The sequence below is a fragment of the Chelmon rostratus genome, chromosome 11, assembly GCF_017976325.1.
Source record: "Chelmon rostratus isolate fCheRos1 chromosome 11, fCheRos1.pri, whole genome shotgun sequence".
In the NCBI taxonomy this organism is placed as follows: domain Eukaryota; kingdom Metazoa; phylum Chordata; class Actinopteri; order Chaetodontiformes; family Chaetodontidae; genus Chelmon; species Chelmon rostratus.
The window spans coordinates 5,295,874-5,309,575 of record NC_055668.1 but is presented as its reverse complement, the minus strand read 5'-3'; the positions used below and the strand labels follow the sequence as shown (position 1 = coordinate 5,309,575).

Below are 13,702 nucleotides of genomic sequence, written 5' to 3'. Positions count from 1 at the left end.
TTCAACTTGCTGGTTTCTCTCTAGTACCTCTTGACCATGAAACGACACAAAATACAAGTACCATTAGCAGAATTTGTTGACTGTAGATTATCAAATGGATGCCCTCTGCGCTTTAATGATCTGGCTCAACACCCACTGCAGAAACTATGCAGAAATCAACCACTTGATGCTGGAAAAGTGCTGCATATCTAAGGACACTCATTGTCAGCACCAGAAAAAGATTCATTGAAATGCAGGGGGATGTTTAGTCACACAGGATTTGTTAATAGAGACCACAGGTACAGAGAAAAACTTGAGCTCTGAGAGATGAGATGATAACTGTCAAGGCTGTGATTGAACAATTTGCGATGCTGTAAATCCATTTATCGACTGCGGTCTAATTGCTTCACCTCAGCTGTTTGATTTAACTGGTCAGCCAGACCAGAGGCAGCCCATGTTGTGATTTGCAGTAAGTCAGCGTAGAGTTTGTATGACATGAAGGACCTATACTGCCTCCCACATAATTCTTCCTCCCAGCATGTGGGAGCCAGGCTGGCACATGGGTTGAAAAGAGAGTCTCTGATGCTGAAGTGATGGCTACAGGAAGTGCCATGTCTGCTCTGATTACCCCTTTAGAATGGATCAAGGCCCAAATGTCTTTTGCCCCTTAATCTGAAGAGCCGCTCCTTTTGCCAGGCTAGTCAAAGGATGGGAGGGGTGGGGGAGGGAGGGTACTTTTGTTTCGCTTCCCATTACCTGATGACTCATACTTCGAGGAAGCGCTGTGATACTGGCGACATCGATCAATGGGCTGCAAAAAACGTTGAGGTGGATGGTTAATTGTGTTATCTGTCATGTAGAATTAAATCCCAAAGCTTTGATAGTGAATTTCCATTTCTTCGGCTTCCTTTTGTAATATATCAGCATGTAGGCCTTCATTTATTCCATTTGACTCATATCTACATTGTGACAGGGTGCTGAGAGAGGTTGGGCTCCTCATATTGAAGTCAGGTTCAGGGCTTACTCAAGTCCTCGTCAAAGTCCGATATAGTGTACTGCTCCTTTGGCTGATGTTAGAGAAAAAATCAAAAACTTGCTCCAACAGCATTTACCTTACTATATAATAAATTAAACTGAAGATAAATGGATCAAATCAGTTCACAGAAATATGTTAAGCTATTAGATTTCAGGTATGGTAAGCTTGTTGTGAGGTACTAAACCATATCACATATGTAGCCAGAGTAGAGTAAGACACTTCATGAAGTGCAGATCAAGGGTCCTCAGCTACATGTGTCCAAAGGCCAGACTTATTCCAAGCAGACACTGTGGGGGCCAGATTCTCGAATAAAAAAAATCACTGTATTTAGGTGTAATTAGCCCACTATTGTTTATGCTTTCACTTCTTTACAGAATTAGTCTTTAGCGCTGCTCCATTTGCTGCAGTCCACTGCGCAAAGTGGGTGAAAATTGGCCAATTGTTCATTGGACACAGCCCCCACCCGATTCCAGCTTGAGAATTATGTGGGGAGAGTGGTTTTCCAAAGCTGTTTAGCTATCCATCAATCACTTCTGTTGGGGTATACTGCGACTCAGCATATGCCGCTCAACATGATCCAGTGTTAATGTTAGGTTAATGCTGGCACTGGAGGGAGGGAAATGCATCATTATTCTGTGAAAGAGAGCCGTTGAATCTATGAAGCTACCATGCTGTACATACAGTTTTCTTCACATTTCTTTTTATCCCTTTTAATACCTCACGGATAGCTATGTTCATGGTACAATGTCTCTGTGTGCCGGCACCGGGGTGCAGTCAGAGCCATGCCATATGAGAGGATTAGCCATGTACAAAAGACTGAGCAGGGAGAATCCACACTGGATTAGTTTATCTTCCCGACAAAACATGCAAATCACACCTTGTGTCTTTTGTGCGGAGGCAAAAAGCATTGTGGGGTTTGCCTCCTCATTCTGCCTGGGGTGCATAGGTCAGCTGGCAGTGGGTCTGCCTGGAGGAGCCCAGCATGAGCATTCTTCTCTCATGATCGTTCCTTGTCTTCGCGGACAGGGGGCTGAGCAGATCAGGACGTGAGCTTCAGAAGCTGACTGACTTTTAAGGAGGAGCTGCGTGAGCCAGCGTCACGCCTGCTGCGCTCACATCTGCCTGCAGCTCTGCTACATGCACACACTCACTCAGAGAACAGAGGCAGGTTTCAATCAGCAGCACAGATGACCAGGAGGAGGCCGGTCAGTCACTTCTTCAGCCCACATTCCCATTAGTAGATGGTACATGTAGCACATAGAAACATGGTGACCAATGCACTTTAAAAACAGTACATTTCCATGTCTGGGAAAAAGAGAAGAGAGTTTGGAAAGATATTTGTATCTTTGAAATGTGTATATAGCATACAGCAGCATCACAAATAACCAAATATTAAGCCTGTCTGAACATTTATGTTATGTAGTTATGTAGTTATCAGAAAAGGAGACACACTATCTGACCTGCTTAGGGAAACCATACCTTTACGGTTTCCATGGTCACAGAAAATAGCAGAGGCTGCACAGATGCAGTGAAAATTAAATGAACTTTTTCAACTCATTTTTGGTTCTTATTTATAAAAGAGACTAATAATATGACGGAAACAATGATTTAATATTATTTATTCAATGTGCTAAGAGAAAATAATATGAGTGTAGGTAGCACCTGTCAGTGTACTTTCTGTATAGGAGTGTGGACTGTGGCTCACACACTTTGTATTTTTAGAGAGCAAGTGGGGAAGAGGGTGTGTTTTTAAACTTTTTTTTATTTTTATGTATGTTAAGGTCTCACAGTAACTGTTTAGAAAGTCTACATTCATGTAAACTTTAAAGTGTTAAATCTGAGAAGGGAATTTGGTGTGGTGGCAGGTGGTAGAATGACAGCGTCAAGATGCGATGGAATGAACAACTAATTATGTTCAATTTGATTGAATTTAATTGGTACAATTTTTTGGACTGGACCTTTTCACTTTCATTCAAATAGAAATGGAAAAGTTTTCATAGCAGTCTGCCCTTAATCAAAGAAGGGACAGATGGCTTTGAGGTAATGAATGTGACTTTGTTCAGGTCCAAATGTTCACAATCCAACCACCCTCCCTCTCCCTGCCAGTACACTTAGTTTAAACTCTGTACTGCACACAGGACATTTCTATCAATCAGCACAACACACATCCACTGAAGAAGGCAATGAGCCAAAACATCTCGCTGTGCCATTACACATACTGATATAACAAAATAAAGTAAGATGAATGATTGCAGAGCCGTGAGCTGGGAGCTCTTCTGAAATAAGACTCCTCTGCCTTTGCCGCCGCTCTGATGTTCCCACTCGACAAACTGGAATTCTAAAGTAAGCACTTTCACATAGTGATAAGGGGTCTTTTTCATTTCTTTTTGCTCATTTACACAAAATGAAGCATGTAGTAGCTGGTCTTGATTATTATTTCATTGGCTTTGTTAAAAGTGTCCGATTTTGTGTGATAAATCTCAAACCGTGTGTAGTGTTATAACTTCTGATGCTATGATAAGACTGCATTTTGAACATTTTCAATCAGTTCAGCAGAGCCTGAATAAAAGTATGAGAAGACAGAAACATGCAACAGTCATTACCTTTTTTACAACTATTCCCTTGCTGATACATGGTGTTATGTTGAAGCTATATAGTTCACATTTTGCCAGAACATATATACTTCATGTTGGGATCACTCTGCTCAGATTCAGTGTCATTGCTTTCCAATTTTCCATTGTTCCCTACCATGTTGTTCAGATAAGATGGCTTTCATTCTTATGGTAAACAGTCTTTCTGTTTAACTGATTTCTAAAGCTAGAACTTGAGTACCAATCCAATGTACAGCGCAGCCAAAAAGCTTTAGGACAGAAATATGTTTTTTATTGTTTTGTCTCTGTAATGCAGCCCATTGGATTTTAAGTGAAACAATTACTATTAGGCCGAAGTGCTGGCTTTCAACTTCATGAGTGTTTGAGAGTGTTCAAATCTGTATTGGGTGAGCAGTGTAGGACTCAGAGCACCTGTTAGTCACGTTGGCCGTGTGGCTCTAGGGATGCCAATGTCAGTCGGACATTCCACCACTCTGATCCAGACTGAAATATTGGACAGAACTTTAGTGCAGACATTTAAGGTCCGGAGAGGATGAATCCTAATTTTCCTCTCCGGCACCACCGTAAGGTTCACATTTATGTCTTTGAGCAAAATGTGTCAGCACCTATTGGATGGATTGCCACGAAATTTTACAGGCATTCATGTTCCCCTGAGGATGAATTACAGTACCTTTGGTGATCCTTTGCATCTAGCGCCATCATCAGGTCAAACTTCTTATTTATATTAGAATACAAATACTTGGAACAAAATTCCACCCTGGAAATTTTTGTCTGGACCAGCCCCATTTTCCCCCAACATACGCACTTATCAGCTGCGTAAAGCAATATCAGGCTATCAGGCATGAGAATGCCTTTTTCTGTAGCCATTAGCATGAACGCTCCAAGATGCTCTTGTGATGTAGTGCTCCGTTATCTATTCTTAATGAATTCTAAAGCTGAACAGCTGGGCTCACATGCCACTTGTGTAATGGAGAGGGTCAGGAGGGATTTGGGAGGTATCTTTCAATAACTTGTATCGACGGAGGACCTCGTAGCAGCATGTTGGCTAGTTCCTGCAAGATAAGCAAGACTCATTCACCAGATCCCATTCCTCTTCATCTTCTGTGTCCTCCGTGCTGGTTCTCACCACATATTCATCCAAAACAAACAACTTCCGTGTGTCCTGGTGGGACGCCAGGTGTTGCAACTCCCCCTGCAAGGCCTCGACCGTGGCTCTGCTGTCACATCTGTCTGCTGGGAGGTCGTCATGTCACTCGTCCTCAGCAGTGGCCTCCCCTTCTTGCCCCTGCTCTCCACTGCAATCATCCTGCTGCTCATTACTCCAGGCTCCCTCCACTTCATTTTGCGCCGGCGGACTGTTAATCACTCCAGCTAGCAGGATTTTGCTTGGCACTGGCATCGGAAACACTATTTCAAAATAATAAATGTGTTAACTTTAAACATTCTGCTGTATCAGCCTTGATATATTTTTCTTTTTCTCTCTGACCTTTTCACCTCCACCTTTTTGCTTTTTATGGTTCTTTGTCAATTTCTTTTGTATGTTCAATTCAAGCTCCACTCTGTCTGTCTTGATTTCATTTAATAATTTTCCACTGGACCTCTGACATTACATGGATGGACAGATCCACTGAAAGTGGTGGGGGAGGTGACGATAATCAGTAGCTATGCAACAGTAGAGTAGCCTACTGACAATTTTTGGTACTGTGTAACCCCCAGTCAGATCTAATGAGCTGTGAGTAAGGGGTAAGTCAAATACTTCTTCCCACAAATATTTTTCCCACGTGGTGGTGGTAATGGCCTTGAGGCCTATCTGGCATTTGCCAGATTGCCAGTCCAAGCCTGCCTACAGACAAGACAAGACAAGACAAGACAACCAAGGGCTTTTTTAAGGTCAAACAGAATGTACTCAACTGACCTCAGTCCACCTGAGTATCTGTTGCCAAAGACCAGGCTGAAAACAAAAATCCCTCAAAGCAAGCCAGAAACAAGCATCATCCAGGAATCGTCTGCTGATGTTTGTGAGACTTGCAACTAGCCCTTAAACGTGACGACTTTATGTGAACTTGTCCGATCACTATCTGTCCCATTAAAGTGAGCTTCAAAAAGGACTGGAGTTCCTCCACTGTTCATGTTCAAATTAATGCTTAAAGTCAGCACTTTAACCTCATAGTCTGCAGATCCTCAACGACAGCAGTTGTCACTGTGCTGATACTTTATGATTGCACTGTGATTATATGTCGCCTTCCCTGTCCTGAAATGTAGCTGAACTCATGCTGACGGGTTCCTTCTCTCTTTTCCTCTCTTTTTCTTCACAGTGAACTTTGACCACTTCCAGATATTGCGGGCCATTGGGAAAGGGAGCTTTGGAAAGGTAATGTAACCTCTATTTTCATGCAGTTCATGTGCGTGCGTGTGTGCTCGTGTGTTCTGTACCTTCAATACCCTGCACAGCCATCATCTCCGCTAAAGAATCAGACAAGGCCAGGCAGAAATCACACTTTAGTTCTCATGTTATTATGGTGCTTAAAAAATAAATAATTTTCCTATTTTAATAACAGCTATAAATGCAGCTTATGTAATTGTTTCTATAAAGTCACTTAGAGGAGAGCCAATTTACCTTTCGTGTCGTGTCAGCTAACCTGTTGGGAGTTTTGACCCCACATCTCCATTTAATTACAGAGCAGCACAATACTGTGGCTGCAGTTGTCGCCACGCTCAATGGTTGGGCTGAGTACAGCAGGGAGGGAAACTTGGCGTGTGTGTGTGTGTGTGTGCTGCATATTGTGAAACCAAATTACTGCAGTTCCTTTCAACCTAGTCTCAGGTGCCAATATTATCATTGGTGGCCATTGTTCATGAAAGAGACTTTTTGGATTAACTTGTGGGCCATTTGTTAGTTGAAGAATTCCTTTGTGTTCATATTGAATGTCTGCATGGGACTTGTAATGAATTCATGGTGTAGGGTGTAGGGTGTGTGTGTGTTTGTGTGCGTGCGTGTGTTTTGACACACAGTTGGGCTCCAGAGATTGGAATAGTTTATCTTCATTTTGAATCCCAAATATCACAGCCATGTTTGTTCATTGTACTCGTGTCTGTGCACAAATTTGCAAATTCTTTCTGCTTTGCTCTTCTGAAAACACAATCGTTTTTCAGAAACATGTCCCTCTGTTATATAGAAAGTCATTGCCCAATGCTGAATATATTACCATGTGAATTTATGTAAATTTTTTACTTATTGCTTTGTTCCCTCAAGCTGCTGTCACTTCTCTTATGATACTGAAGGGAATCTGCAGTAAGATGGGAAATACACTGCATGCAGGTCTAGCTTTAGAGACTGAAGCAGGGCAACCTAAATGCTTTGAATAATGATTTACAGTCACTCCAGTCTTTTGTAATAAATGCCATATGCAGTAAATCAGTGGTGGGGAACCTCCGGCCTCCGGCCCGTGAGGCAATTCATAAATACAAAAAAGAAATTACTTTGATACATTTTTTTTTCAGCAATAAAGAATATAACATAAATGGTAGTTTTTCCAAGTGGTCCTTGAATGCAACACACTGGCAGCGCTTATATCACATCAATGCATCATGGCGCCTGTCAACAAAACAGAAGTAGATGCGAGTGTTGCACTTTGCAAGAGAAATGGACACACGATAATTTTTTTGTTGTCGAAGTAAAGAGGCGAGCCAGTGTGTCTGAGTTAGTTTGTGGGGATGAGCTCACGGTGAAGAAGAAGGCTAATCTCAAGAGTCACTACAGCTGCAAACATGCTAACCTGGATGAGCTGCGAGGATGAATGCGACCCCCCTCATGTGCCACCCCTATGAAAAATGTCTGGGCTGCCACTGAGTGTTGCCCTCAAAGGATGTTCCAAATATCGAAATAGAAAAAAAGGTTCCCCACCCCTGTAGTAAATAACTGTTCGTTGCTGTTTTTGGTTTTAAAGTTCATACATGAAGAACTTGAAATAAGATGCTGTTTCTTTCTGGATGTTTCCCTTTCTTCTGAATCAGACAAGAGAAGCTAGCCGCTTTGTCACAGAAGCTTGGTAAATGGACACGTCTCTTGTCTGGGCTCCAGTAACGCAATATCTGTAACACAGTCATCTCGCACACGCTTTCATGAGACATGTGTGTGCACACACAGACAAACTGCTCCCCCACAGTCAGAGAGATGCTCACAGCGACATCCAGATGAAGCTTGTCCTTGGTGGAGGTCATCCTGTCTGTGTTTTTTCGGCCCACTGCGGCCTCACTCTGTGTTCCTGCTGTTTCTGAATACTTAACAGCGTGAGTCTTTAACTTCCCACTGAACGCACTGAGGCCTGTGTTGGTTTGTGTACACAGAAATGTAGTTGGAAATAGAGCGGATGGGTAAGCAGTGACCTCCAACTGGAATCCATTACAGGACGAAACAAACTGTGATTAAAAGAATGCATAATATTTTAAGATTTACATCAATTTTTAGTTTTTGCACCAAAAAGTGTGGCATCAACTTGCTTTTAAACTAATATATACTGAATTAAATTAGGTTATAATGATTTAGAATTGCCTAAAATGGTGTGTAAACCATTCTGAAACTGTAAAAAAAAGACTTTAAGTTCCATTTTCTTGTGTGAAAGGTGTTATTATTCTGATTATTGTCAATATAAACAAAATTCCAACATATAGACATTTGTGTGTGTGTGTGTGTGTGTGTGTGTGTGTGTGTGTGTGTGTGTGTGTGTGTGTGTGATTGAGAGAAACACAGTGAGTGAAGGACAGAATCAGGCCCAAACACAGAGAGGTACCTCACGCTGTGAAACATGATCTGTATATTCCAGCTCGCATCGGTGAGAAATGTGTGTTGCGGGGCTCGCTCTTGCACAGCGAGGGGTCGTGAAGTGGTTTTGAGCTGAGAAAGGTGAGGCCACCCAAGGGGAAGCAGAGCAAAGCTGCTCCTCCTCCCAACGCCATGTGCAAACATGGCTGACACTGGTTTTACTCTGCTCTTCACCTCTCTGTTTTGCTCTCCCTCTTTGATACATGCACAGTAAAAATGTTGTTATCTCTCTCTACCACTCTTTTGCCTCGCACTCCTTCAACACAAGAATTTCTCCATGTCATTCTCCACTTTCTTAAAGCATGTGCAGGTTACAATTTTCTGCATTTTCACAGGCTATATTTTCTGTCCCACACGGTTACCACATTAATATGAGGGTCTGATCTTAAGGTCCCTTATTATACTGTGATTTTGGGCTCTCCCAGACTGAAGTTGACAGTTGTGACCTTAAGATATCAATTTCAAAACAGCGACGCTAGATTGCTCTGTGTGACAAGTGCAGTGACAGGCAATTTACAAACCAGCCAACTGGAACATGACATGAATTGATGTGAAATAATCTGACAGTCGCCTGTTAGTACACTGTATGTTGATGCCACAGCTGCTGCCATACCTGCAATGCTGGTTATAGTTGTGCAAACTGTAGACACAGGTTAAGTAGTAGGTTATGCTTGAGGCTGCTGCTCCTCCTCTGCATATTTGGAAACCCACATTTATGTCTTTACGGACCAGTAAACCCAAACAAATCTACAACAGGTCTTTTATTAACAGGTCAGGTCAAACTAGATGTAGAGATAATTGCGGGTAAGGGGTCAGTTTGTGTAAGTCAGAGTGGGTTTTTTAAACCTGACTCTTGCAGCCTTCTGAGGGGAAGATAAACGGCACCTAAAATATTTTCATTCTCATGTTTATTTGTTCACAGCATATGTGATGGTTAATTGTCTGTTGTCCCTGACATGGAATTTGCAGCATAGTGTGACATACAATGAGTGTGTGAGATTGTTTTTTTCACACACTCCAAATGCGCATTTAGAGTTTGTGTTGCACTGGTCACAATGTTATTCTAGTGGGAGAGCTGCCCCCATTTTCCGCTCCCATTACGTATTGCTTCGGAAGGCAAATCACGGCGAACGCTGTCTAGATTGCTCATGGTTTTTCTCAAATCTCACTCTCTTGTGCCGATAATCTCACTCTGTCTTCCCCTCGTTCATCACTCTCCCCCGTTCCCTCTTCTGATACATCATCATAGGTACCCCTCTACCTCCCTCCCTTCCTTTGAATATGTCACTTTCCCTCTGTATCCCCCTCTGCTCCTCTCGGAATTCAATTCAAGGCAGTTTTATGGGCTCAGCAGTAAAGAAATCTGTGTTGGCAGAAGTAATACAGTATTATTAAGAATAAAATACAGCATTGATATTGTTTGAATTCCCACTCTGGGTGTAGCCTCTCTTTACTTCTCCCTCTGATGTGTTGGAGCATCTGTCCTCTACCAGGCGGGGTGACGAGTGATGGTGGGCTAGGTGTGATTATTTCCACAGCAGTGCAGGATATAGCTCATTTGTAACATGCCTGCTAGAGGGCTGGATGGCCATACGCAGCACCAGAGTCAAGATAATTGCCTGCTCCCCTGTTGCTCCATCTCCCTCACTACCTGTTCCCCATGAGCATCACACTTTTGCCCCCCATTGTCACTCTGTCTTTTCAGCTCAGGATGTATAGGAGGCTGTTGTTTCCGCCGCAGGGCTCATTAAGGCCTGTACCGAGGGAGCTTGAGGGGGAGTTGGCACTCGAGGGAGACATGACAGTCAATTGCGCTGACAGCAGTTTAGTGACAGGTCCTTAATGCCAGCAGTCAGACGGACAGGTAAACATCTAAACAGAGAGAGGAGAGGCGGGTGGAGAAAGACAAGGAAGGTCAGAGGTAGTGCAGGAACTCAGCTGGTGGTTTCTACATCCTCACACTCTATACCACACACACACTTCAGTGGGAATAAACGTCCTCATTAGAACAGAGTGTGATGGAAGTAGAAAGACAGACGAATAGACAGGCGCTGGAAATAAGTGGGAGTGGAAGAGAGAAGGAGATGATATAGCGAGGGAGGCTGTGACACCCTCATCATATCGGGGCGAGGTACCAGCATCTGTGGAAAGGTCAGGAGATGATGAAGCCTTAGTTAGCAGGCAGGGCTCCCAGGCAGCACGCTGAGAGTCCTCCTACCTCTAAAGACTGACAGTTGAGCCTCATGTTGCCCGAAAGGACTCATCCCTCCGCTTTACCTCCTAGCTGCAGGTGTGAAGAGCTCAGATGAGAGTTGGTTTTGCAGAGTGCAGCTTTGCAGCTCAGCCCAGCTGCAGCGTAGCCCTCAGCAACCTATTAGCCTAGAAATGTATGCTCTTCCATTACATTACTCCTCTATAGACTTCACAGTACGAAGCTCCACTGCATAGCCACGGAAAGAAGCGGGGGGGGGGGCATGTGCATAAGATTCAAGATTCATGAAAAGGACTCAAAAAATGCTTGAGCGCAACCTCCAGAGAGCTCAGAAATTTTCAAATGCCCCATTTTCATTAGATTTCTTTTTTTAGGATATCACTTTACCCATTTCTTCTTCTAATATTAACATGCTAACATTCCCGCCAAGAAAATATAATGTACATGGTACAGTAGAAAATGAGAATGGCCATAACCTCTCACATTTTTCACTGCAGTGTGCATCTTATTTCGTCATTGTCCATCACGCCGAAGCATGTCTATACATAAACTGCACACATTTATGAGCCATTTATCTTGAGTACTGTAGCTTTTTTCACTAATGACAGTGTTAAATTCTTGCTTGTCTTCATTATCATTCCAACCGTACTTCCCCAGAGAATACCACAGAATTTCAGTATTCACATGTACTGTAGCACTATTTAACTACCCCGCCTGTGTTAGCCAGAAACAGAAGAGAGAGTTTTGTTCGACCTCCACTTTTTTGATATCTGTGCAGCTCCATGGAGAATGAATTGCAAAAGTGTGACAGAATCCAGCATCTTTCTCCGGATAAGGTTACATTCCCTGATTAAAATCTGATACAGAACTATGATAAAATGACTCATTTAGCTTTAAAAGTTCAGACAAGAATTCCATCAACCTGCAAACTCAGTGTCCTTTCATCATCAATGCAGCTGCCCGGGGCTTGACATCAGGAAAGATCAGAGACATTAAGATATTTGATTTGCAGCCTTTGAAGATACTATAAATTGACATTTTTTACCTAAAAATTAATCAACATGTCCAATAGCGATTGTCCAATCATAGCTTCCCTCACTAGCTGGAAGCAGTGTGCATGGGCCCGTAGTATGGAGGAAAGAGGAGCCATGTGTTTTTGGAGGGTGGTGGATTTTCTTTTAACCTTTCCAGAACCAGATTAACATGAACAAAATGGTAAGGAATGGATTAAGATGTGTGTTTCTTTAACATAAGATGCAATCTTTGCAACCCCATGCCAACGTTAGCACCTCCGTCCTCGAGCATCATTAACTGGTGAGGATGCTAACCTTTCGCATGGGACATGAAGCTTTAGCTTTAGTGTTTTAGTACAATACCCCAATTGCATGTAGCCATTAAGTGCATATTTACAAAAAAAATCTTTCTGAAGGTTTCTCATTTTAATAACTTTACTTTAAAAAGTCAGTCGGTTGGTTTTCACTTAACTCATGGAGCTAACATTATCTTAATTACCTAGCTAGCTACAGCTGATAAAATCTGCTAGTTCCAGATGTGATTTCAAACGGCTTTTGTCTACCTGTGATTAAAATCAAGGACCCAGGATTCAAAAATTACTAAAAATTCTGAGTGCTAAATTTTCCACCATTATCACCTTAAATATTAACTAAGGTAGTCCAGGCTTAGTGAATCGGTCAATCAACCGTGAAAGCTAAAGTGCTCACACATGTGAAAGAGCAAATATATGCATGTCAGTGTTGGTCCCACAGGGGTAGAAGTGGTGAAATGAGTGACGTTCCCTTTAACAGAGAGCTCAGGGAACGAAACCTGTCAGACACGTGAACTAAAATATATCATATCACACCATATCAAATCCCTGTTGTTAACAAGACAGGAATCAAGGTAACAGGCGGGCTGTCAGTCACTGTAATGGTCAGTTTTATCCCTCACTGATTTATATCATGCTATGATTTTAAATGAAGAGATGCTACATTATGCAGTATATGAAAGGCCATGGCAGCTGGAGTTAGCAAACAGCACGTATTTCCAACAGTATATCAAATAACAGCTTCCAAATTGTATCATGTTGATGAATATGCATGAGAAATTCCACCTTTAGTGAAACATGCAGTTACACCTCTAACGCCTTCTGTAAACCTAAAGAGAATATGCTCGAGATGAGCCTTCAGGCACATTTTGCGCATCTTAAGTCTCCTTTACATTCTGTGATGCATGCAGTCCTCATTATACCACCCTTATATTTTTCCCACCTTCATACATGAATGACTTCAAAGTCTTTTTGTGTGTTGTAGTATATGGATTGGAGGAAAGCACATACTCGAGGCAAGCTTCTCTGCAACAATTTTCCGCCATTGGTGTCTTTTCCCAGGGGGCATTTTGCAATTTTTATATAATTTGAATCATTTACGTTTTCCTTTTGTTGTAGAAATGCGGCCCAATATTTAGAAGTCTGCTTGAGTCTCTCTTTTCCCTCTCTTTTCTGAGAGGAGTTTTATGCACCAGTTCAAATTGAACGTCAGTTGTGGAACATTAGTAAGTGATGCACCAAGTAGATACACCATTTGAACAGATAGGATGTCAGCCATGACATGACAGTCACAGCGGTCTGAAATAATTGGGATCTGTGTTGATAATTGGGTAATCCTTTTAGTCAATTTTCAAGCAAAAACGACAAATATTCACAGGCAGATTAGAACATTTAAGGACATCACTGTGCACCAGTGTAATAATGGACAAATTCACTGTTACAGAAGCTTTAGAACGTTGAGTGTATAATGTTGAGTGATTTTATGAGTGAGTCTATGTGAGGCCCTGATGTGCTTGCATTGTGTGTCAGCATATAATGTAGCATAATGTTATTTGTATTTCTCTGTACTCGGGGTGATTCCCACACTTGTACAGAAAACACCTCCCTTTCTTTCTTATGCCCTACAAGGCTTCACTTTGCTCAGTCTCAGAGAAGTCTGATCCATGACTGTGCTTATTAATGGTCATGGCTGCTCTAATAGTGCATCCTGGAGCGG

At 42.3% G+C, this 13,702-nt stretch overlaps 1 protein-coding gene across 1 annotated transcript in view; it reads left to right on the top strand.

Moving 5' to 3' along the window:
- The window catches only part of LOC121613899 (serine/threonine-protein kinase 32C-like), a 75,200-nt gene that overhangs the window by 18,904 nt on the left and 42,594 nt on the right, over positions 1–13,702 (top strand). Inside the window, exon 2 of the mRNA XM_041947599.1 lies at positions 5,943–5,998. Within this exon, the coding sequence (XP_041803533.1) occupies positions 5,943–5,998 (56 nt within the window). The remainder of the gene's footprint in view (positions 1–5,942; positions 5,999–13,702) is intronic.